The 9,588-nt window shown below is 34.5% G+C and overlaps 1 protein-coding gene across 2 annotated transcripts in view; it reads left to right on the top strand.

Moving 5' to 3' along the window:
* The first annotated feature begins 819 nt into the window (after positions 1-819).
* LOC128997168 (uncharacterized) overlaps positions 820-9,588 on the top strand; it is a 31,759-nt gene continuing 22,990 nt past the window's right edge. Inside the window, exons 1-7 of one of the 2 annotated variants that reach the window (XM_054422761.1) lie at positions 820-998; positions 2,986-3,140; positions 3,666-3,790; positions 5,722-5,777; positions 6,375-6,485; positions 7,931-8,075; positions 8,942-9,055. In XM_054422761.1, coding sequence (XP_054278736.1) covers positions 2,998-3,140; positions 3,666-3,790; positions 5,722-5,777; positions 6,375-6,485; positions 7,931-8,075; positions 8,942-9,055 — 694 coding nt within the window. In that variant the 5' untranslated portion in view covers positions 820-998; positions 2,986-2,997. Of the gene's footprint in view, positions 999-2,960; positions 3,141-3,665; positions 3,791-5,721; positions 5,778-6,374; positions 6,486-7,930; positions 8,076-8,941; positions 9,056-9,588 lie in introns of both variants that reach the window. The other variant, XM_054422760.1, reaches the window with a different exon arrangement.

The raw sequence follows: 9,588 nt of genomic DNA, 5'->3' as shown, positions 1-9,588 counted from the left end.
AAATTTTGACACTTGAGTAATATTTTTGAAACAATTGTAAATACTTATAAATAAAAATTATTAGTTTATAAAATTTTAAAAATAACTATTTGTTTCATTTTTTAGTTAATTAATCTCGTTTTGTACAACATAGACAGTTTTAAATCATGGCTACCTTTAATTCCAGGCCGGAGGCCGCGGCCTTCGAAGTGGCAACGTTGCTAGTATAGTGTTGTAAAAGGTGTTTGTTTGGAGAACGCTATTTATGTATTTTTTTAAGAATACGAAAGCTTGGTTACTGGGCTATGAAAATGTTGACTCCACATTGAATGTACAGAAATAGATTTTCAATTTATATTGCTTTGGTTTTCGATTCTATAATATTATGTTTTATTTCCATGTTAACTTATAGGGCGTCTTGCGCTAAACAATACTACGGTACTTGCAGCGTTGCCAATTCTACTAGGCCGCGACCTGCCTGGAGTTAAAGATGGCCGTGGTTTTAATGGTACAAAAATGTTTTTTATATAGTATTACTTTATAAATAATATGGGATATTGAAGAATACTATCACCAGTTACCATATTTTAGGTGGCTATACATGATATCCATTGGTATTGCTGCAAAAACAATAAGTTATCTAGATTTGATGAAGAGGGATAATTGGAGGGATTATTAGAACACGGACTAGGGATAACTAGGGATTTTTTGACGTTGGCCCAGGGATATTTTTTTCTTGCGGATGGAAACACTGCTAGTGGGGCCTTGTTCAAACCAACAAAAAAAAAACAAAAAACCGCAAAAAACCAAACGTCGTTCTATCAAACAAACTTGTTTTGTTTTGTTTATTGTTTATGTCGGTGTTGGATTGTATTTGTTTGTAGAAGTTGTATTGGTATAATAGCGTTGCTGTAGTTAATTATGAATTAATGTTGTTTTAGTAGGTTTTTGCCGTGGATAAGTCATGAATAATTCTCAATAAAGTACGCTACAAAACATTGTTTGAAAAGGATTTCAAGGTTAGTTAATATGTTGCCGCTGAATGCTGGTTTGAGATTGTAAGATTTACTTTAGCAGATCATCCTTCATCTAGGCCCCTACTACCCTACATTGATTTAGGTCCACAGTTTATGATAGCTAGCTTTCAAAATAGGACCTTTGATGGTGTGATATGATTAGGAGTAGCCTAAGGGGTACAGTTTCTTAACTGGGCTAGGCCTAGATGCTAATATCGATTGAACCTATCGATTTGATTAGTAATCCTTCATGCGATTTTTTCACCATCATCAAGTTTGGTTGGTTAGGTTAGGTTATGATAGTTTAATTTTATAATAGATAGCCTATATTTAAAAATATCGATTATTAATCAATATTTTCAACTCGATAGTTTCAATCGATATTAGCATAGCCCAGTTAAGGGTAAACTGTACCCGAAGTTAATTGGTAAAAATTGTTTAATCATTACGGTACCAAATTTTACGTAGGCCTAGGCTACGTGTATAGTATACATGACCTTTGTTCCAAGTTGCATGTTAACATCTCTATCCTAAGTAGTTATTTTGTCAATTGTATGAATTTGTTGACCTGGGTCAACAAAATGGTAAATCCTGGAGTCCTACATTTTAAAAACACTCTTCGCAATAATTAGGGTACAGTTTCTTAACTGGGCTACCTACGCTAATATCGATTGAAACTATCAAATTGAAAATATTGATTAATAACCAATATTTTTAAAACTGCATCACTAAGTACAGGCAATAAGTCGAATTAGAAGTGTCCGGGAGTCGCGGTTTTGCAATATCCTTCCCCCTCCTGCATTAGCCCGCGGGATAGACAAATTCCTGTTTAATCTTTCTATGTAGTAATAGTTCATAGTTAGCCTACTTATTCCAAACTAACTTTTGTTATATAATAATAAATGAAGTGTTAAAATCTTAACTCAGCCTTCGATCATTGAGTTTTCTGCTTTGTTTTCACAGACCCTTTATGACAAAGAAAATAGGCTACAATTATAAAATAAGCTCACAGAGGGAAAACTTATACACCATCGATAGGCGTTTGAGGCCTAAAATGTAGCAAAAATATCCTATTGAGGCTATACAGATGATGCTTGAAAGAATCTAACTTAGGCCCTACACATCCTGTCAATTAACTGGCTTAACTTACATACGTTTACGGGCACCCACTGCTAATTAACCTCCTGGAGCAAATCAGATAGACGAATGAATACCTTTACACCCTAATCAAATGACACTTTTCAACATCCAGAACTTTTCTATTGTAAAATGGTCGAACTGCTGATAATAAATAGGTAAATAAATATACACCTCCAATCTTTAGCTGACCTCCCTCCAGAAATTTTAGTTAGCTTATACTGTTTCAGCCCTTAAAACATTATTTCAGTAGGTAGTCTAAAATAAGTTTTAGGAACTACTGACTTACGGTACTGGTAGGTTAATTGATAAATACAAATCTTTTGGATCAGAAGAACAGCCTAGGTAGGCATAGCCAATAATAACTTGTAACTTAATAGGTACTTTAATACTTTTCTTTGAAATGGCGACCATACAAAGTAGGTATTTTAAGCCAAGTATGAATGGAGATGAGTGTATGATGAGTGGCGTGATCTTGTAGTCTTGTTAGTGACTAAGGCCGACATATTCCTTAGACACAGCTGTTAATTAAAGAACTTGGGTAACTTATTGACATGCCGTTCAAAGTATTCAGAGAATTTGTATTGTCTTTCATGAGATCAGGGGAAATTGTCCATCTCTATACACTGCCTCTACATGATGCATAGGTATCTGAGCTTGAATTTTACCTTTTACCTGACAAAAGTTCAATACTACTTTAGGTCATTTAATACCAAATTACTGGCGAAATACCAAACTTACTTAGGTCTATTTGATTAAGCTACTCTACGATACTTTAAATCAAACTTAACTCAGCAAGTAGAATAATCAATTTTTCATTCTGTACAGTTAAAGTAGCTATAGAATAATAAAGGAATTTAGACAAATGAAGAAAACTACAGCAGCAAAGAAGACGACTAAGACAATACCGCCTCAGTCCCTCACTCAAATTGCAGATGGAAGTCGTAAAATCCGAAATTCAATTGCTTCTTCAAATTTTAGTGATCCTAGTCGTACTGGCAGACCAGGGTAAGTTGTAGGCCTAATGATTACCTGTACTTAAAAACTGTTTAGTCCAAACATACTTTGGGCGAGTTCTAGGAAACCTATTCCCTTATTCTTGTTAATAAAAATTATTTAACTTAGGCTAAACAATTAAATATTAAATAGCCTAACCGTAAATCTTTCACATTTTCAAACATGTCATTAATTTCGTTATGTAGTAACCCTTGTGCCAGTATGGTAAGCTATAACCTTCAGATTTGTTAGGTGAACTAATGATTAGCTTATCACTACCTATGTATCTTATGTTTTTTTTTTTTTGTTTTTTTTTTAATTTTTTTTTTTTTTTTTTAATTGATGAGCCTATACTTTTTCATGTTGAAACTGTCTGACAAGTCGTCTAGGCCGATATGATTGACATAGGTCATTGAAGGAGTTGGTAACAGAGAACTCATAGTGATTACCGTATATTATGCAGTAGGCTACAGTTTCATTACAATTGTCCACTCATCATTCTAATGTGTTGAATGCATCAAGGTTGATGTTTTACAGCTCAAGACCTCCTCCCTTATCAAGAAAGGCATCCACACCTACCCATGACAAATCTGCAAGAACGGATTCCCCAGATGTCTCACGAATCTTGCCAACCGAAGTACCTGCTACTGTTACAAGTAGAGGTGGGCATTATATTTTCTATTATGATAATTTATACTATTATTGAGTCACATAATAAGTACTTTGGTAATAGATTGAAATAACGCCGATCCTGACTTCCTATTAACAGGAAGCTCATTTACGAAAAAATAAAGGAAACTAAATTTATCACAAATTTTGTACGTACTATAGTTGATTTGTCAATTATAGAAATTTTGAATTGTATCCTAGTACCTTGGTAATGATTAGGCCTACTGGGAATAGTGAGGATACAAAATCATTTTCCAAAGTCATCTGAACTGTTAAAACGAGCAAGTGAAATAATGCTGGCAGTATACAGACAAAGGAAACTTGCTTATGGGAAGTGGAAGACCATGCGCTTTTTAGCTCTAGTAAGTTACCTATTGTAGTGTCTGAAGGATACTTGTGACGAGTAAGGAAGAACATGAGCGGCCAGCTCTTTTGGATATTCCTATAGCACAGGACACATAGCATTAATACACCGTGAGGGTTGTAGTACTTGAGGGCGAGGGAGCCAGTGTTGGATTTTCCCTTTGACAACAGCAAATAGTGCTAGGTCCACTTAAATGTAGGCCTACTATTAGATGTTTCCTCTGTATCTTACATCTCTGTAATGTCACCTATTACCAAAAAGCTGAGGAACGTTCCTCACTATTATTATAAAGCAACAGGATATCCTATCTCAAGGAGGCCTATGATGCATAATTTAGTTTAAAGTCAAAATGCATTTGCTATCTTTACAAAATAGTGGTGACCATAAGTTTTATTTGTAAAAAATACAATTAAACCTATATTAGCTTATTACCTTTGGCCACCATCTCACTAGGGTCAGCGGCCGTCCTGTACAAGTTACTGCCACGCTTTTTCTTCACACATGGTGGTTGACACCCAGTGGCAGAGACCTTCTCGCTAAAAAAGTGCTGTTCTCTGTTTTGTAACCTATGATTCATTCACTAGGATGGAACATTTAATTTCTTGTTTTTTTTTTCCTTTTCACCCCATGTTCTGTGCAGCTTCAAGCAAGTAGACATTGGTTGCGAACAGGTGTACGGGGATGGCAGTCAGACGAGAAAGCAAGCTGTGCGCGCATATCCGAAAGCTAGGTCTGATCTACCTTATGTGAAGGACCCGGAATTTTACATTGACCCGCTACGAGTTGAGTTGCTAAAAAATAACGGTGGTAGCCACCGTCCAGTGACGTAGTTCCTTGGCGACCAGTTCGCTGCCACCGAGGTGGGTTGCTGCGACCCAATAGTGTGAAGGCTCCATAATTTTAAGTCGCAATGCAATTTTAAAGGTCAAGTGGCTGACGGGTGGTTGCGACATGGTGACTGTAACCTAGTGAGAGTGCGGGCTTATTATGATTCATTTTTACTGTTCTACATCTTCTACTCAACAGAAGATTAATGGGACAAAAAAACACACTTTTCATTATAAAAACTCACAAACATACATTTAAAGCACATGATAAAATTAAGTTAATCATTGAGCTATAGGCCTATGTGAGAGGACCACAGATGAATAATTTTGTTTGGCTACAGATAAAGTGTTTTCTTTGGTTTTTATGGCATATCACTGTGATTTGATTTTTACAAAATATAAAAGAACCTTCAAACAACATTAAAACATTATTAATTTCATGATTGGTATAACTTCTTTATCATTTGTCAGGCAACTAGCTAGTGATAACTTTGGCTCTCCATCCTATATTTAAACAATAAATAAACCAGTCTTTTTAAGAATAATAGCTTAGCAAATAAATTTGCAGTTGTATTATATAAGAAGAACTATTTTGTAGCATAACAGTACTAATTACTGCATTGCATATTATTTTAGGCTACATTATGTAATTATTATACTCATGATTCTATTATTTTAAATTCAATCATTATGTTATGAGTAATTTGTACATGCTCCTTACCCTCTGTTTCAGTCAAACCATCTATTTCCTCAAAACGACCTTCAACTCCACCTCCAAAAACTCATTCAGTAAGTATACATCACATTGTCGATGTGGCAAAACCAAAACTTAAATATCTAAAGGACCAAAACTTTGGAAACATATTCGTTTTGCAATTCAATATGTGAGTTTAAAGATGTACAATTTGTGTTATCAAAAGTGATGTTATTATTAGTTTGAAGTAAGTCTTTTAATTTCATTAATGTACTTTTGATGTCTTTGTCAGGAGTTAAATTTATTCCTGGTTATTTTCTTCATGATTTATGCTTTACTGTTTGGTTATCTAACTAGGAGACCACCTCTTATTATTTATTATAAGATCGTTTTATTTGGTTAAACGAGGTTTTAAATAACTGAAATAACAAGAAACTAATTGTAAATACACAACCTCTACAGTGCAACTTACAGAACTAAGGATGAAATTGGCTTCAGCTGTTCAAGAATGAGAAGGGAGTGTGTTTTATCCATGCTAAAAATGAATAAATCGTTGAATGAACCGTCTCTAATTGCAATACATAGGCCTACTTATTTTTACTATTCCTTATGGCATAATGATTTAAGACGTAGATGTAGATTGTGGTTCAAGGGCAAAAGAATGCATTGAAGTAAAAGTAACATTGTTGCAGAATTCAGACAATGACATTAGTCTTGCTGATCAACTGGACTTTGAGTACACCAGGTACATACAGACCATGTTCAAACGGAAACTAGCAGAAGCTAAAGTTTCCCAAGTGAATGTAAGTAGCTTAAATGTATTCAGCAACATTTCCCTTAAAGGGTGACGATTTATCAGAGGATTTTGCCATAATTTTGTTAAATTATGTACTTTAATTTATTATAGGTCAGATTTGTGAACATCGCTTAGTGCTTGGGTCCAAAGCAGTTTTTTTCTTGTTGCTGTCAATTGAATTGGTATAAAATTAAGATAAAGCACAACATATATTCCCTATTTAGTTCCTGATTTTAGTGTTGATATGAGTCTGTGAGGAAAAAACCACACTACGTTACATTACAATACTAGGCCCATCATTGATTGTATCTAGGCCTACTGTCATTAAATTAGACCAGACAACATCATACAAAATATAATCTATAAAAACCATCTTGTTGGTCTTGTCTCTAGAGTTTGGTGCTGTGCCTTGTTGCCAATGGTGAAGAAATCACAAATCTTACAAGAATAAACAATAACCCCGCCGCAGCAAACCTGAAGCCTAAGTGAATTTCCATTTGCCTGATTGGATTTTCTCCTTTAAGTATATCCTTTAACTTGTCGGATTGATCCTCAATGTGAATAACATTATCTTTACCAAGAACTTAGATTAGCTGCTACAGGGAGGGTAATAATGTTGTTTTTTTCTCTTTTTGTGAAATATAATAGACTAGAGCTCGCCTTGTAGTCTAAAACTTGACCAAAATAACATATTATGCAAACTTCTCTATTTTCACCCCACGCTGTAAATATAACATGTGATTGGAATTTGTTTGGATTTTCTGTTTATATTTTGTTGTTATTTTGTCACCAACATGGCAACCCATAAGGCCCATGTTAATTTTTTTACATTTCAAATTCATTTTTCTTGCTTATTTTTGAGTCTATTTTAATTTATAAAGAGATTCTGCGCATCTACAGGAAAATATCTTTCATTTGGTACAAACCGTGTGAAATTCGGTCCAGTAGTGTGGTCAGGCTAGCTGTCATAAGTTTTGCAACAGTTTTGTAGTAGGCCTTTACTGTACAAGATTAAATAAAGGAATTTACTAAATTTTATGAACATATATCTTATGAACAAGCAAACTACAACAGTTTGATGATCCTCCATAAGAATAGAATAAAAATTTATTCATTATTCCAACAAAATTGGGTTTTAAGCTCTACAAAATGGTTTGGAAAGATATTAAAACATTTTATGTGTTGCGGTACTAAAATAGGAAAACATCCTAATGGGCACATATATATGAAATTGATCGGATGGTTTTTTTGGCCTCTTTGGATATCAAAACAAAAAAGTAAATTGGTCCGGGGTCTAGGTTTAACCCTAAAATCTAAGGTAATAGTGTATACCCTAGAAGTTTACTAATAATCTCTATACAGGAAATTCGCTCAAAAGAAAATTGTAGGTAAGCTACTTTATATATTTTACTAGTTTAAGACATTTTTATAATTAAAGTTTATTCTTTTCAGAATAAACTTGCATCCATGCAAAAAAGAATCACAGAAGACCAAGATGTTTTACAGAAAACAACAGAGAGGCTGAAAAATATAACCTTTAATAAAGAAGTTGAAATGCTGTATAAATTGAAAAACCCTAATTATGGTCGTGTTTTGGGTAAGTTTTTCAATTTTTTTTTTTTTTTTCAAAGTGATTTGCTTAACCTTCTGTCAGGTTATTGATTCTCAAACGCCAAAGGGCACTCACGGAAGTTACCTCCGGGAATACAAAAACCAGACAATGAGGAGTATAAAACATTACAATATCAATAAAACTGTAAGAAAAGAGTTATTACGCTACAGTAGACTCCCTCTCATCCGGACACCTTTTAACCGGACATCGGTTTAACCGGACTACAGTCGACGGAAATGACATCTCTTTAACCGACAATTATTAACGGCACATTGGTTTAACCGGACTAGATCGGCAGGAAGTGGGTGGTACTGTAACGACTGTTCTCGTGGGAAAGATTTGAGACCAGTGATCACATGTCTAAATACAATGCTCTCCTAAATTTAAGTCGAATATCACCGTAAACTGTCCATTTTAATGAGTTTTTGGGGATGTCGGCTTAACCGGAAAAACCGTTATCCGGACTGGCCTCGGTCCCAAGGAGTCCGGATAAGAGGGAGTCTACTGTATTACTTATGTTATATATAAAATAGAAAATGTTATAATAAACAATAAAATGTGCAAGTTCTGTAGATAAAGACTTACTTTTTGTACATATACAGTACTATCGTATAAAGTTAGAAAAAAAATTAAAAAAAATCATTTGTTACAAGGACAACTAATTTTGTCAAAGCTCTTAGAAAAAAATTGCATTATTTTTGTGCACATTTTTGCCTTGCACAAAATGTGATGGGATGTCTTCTTCAGTATCTAAAAGTCAATTATACAACTAAGTTACAGTAAAATGGAGAAAAATGTAGGACCTTGTTTTACGAGACAACTAGGTTTAAGGGTAATATGACTTTTTTCAGAAACTGCGAAAAATACCAACTTCAAGGAATATTTAGAAACAGTGACCGAAAAGATGGAATCGAGTCAGAATCAGTTGAAACTGAAAAACATAGAGCTTCCAGAGGGTGGAGTCAGTGAGTATCAATATCTAATCAACTATTTTTCACACTTAGTTACAACTTGACTGAATCCATAAAAAGTGGTTTTTGAAGTAATGTGTACAGAACCTGTGGTCCAATTTTGATAAAATTTGAAGACTATTTGAAAGTTTTTTTTTAATTTTTATAGATCACTAGCTGGCCCGACAGACGTCGTCCTGTCCTAATATGGTTTTATGTCAATGCTTGTTCATTTTCAAGATGAGCTCGTTCGCATGGCTCAATCACGCCCTGGTCGAAATTCGTTTGCTACGCTTACTCACCTTTAGGTTGGAGCTCGTTCGCTGCGCTCACTTGCCTTCAGGTTAGCTCGTTCGCAACGCTAACTCGCCTCCAGGTTGAAGTTCGTTCGCTACGCTCACTCACCTTTTTGGTTGCAAATTAGCTGTTGTCGTAAATTTAAAAAAAATGATAGTGGTGCGCCCTGTTGGTAAACCTATTAACTTGTTAATGCTATTGAACATCACAGAATCAAATTTTTTAGTTGAACCAGCTGTTAAGATTCTTTA

This window comes from Macrosteles quadrilineatus, unplaced genomic scaffold, assembly GCF_028750875.1.
Source record: "Macrosteles quadrilineatus isolate MER2022 unplaced genomic scaffold, UCM_ALF_1.0 Scaffold_6__1_contigs__length_79288215, whole genome shotgun sequence".
Lineage (NCBI taxonomy): Eukaryota > Metazoa > Arthropoda > Insecta > Hemiptera > Cicadellidae > Macrosteles > Macrosteles quadrilineatus.
This window is presented reverse-complemented; position numbering and strand designations above follow the sequence as displayed.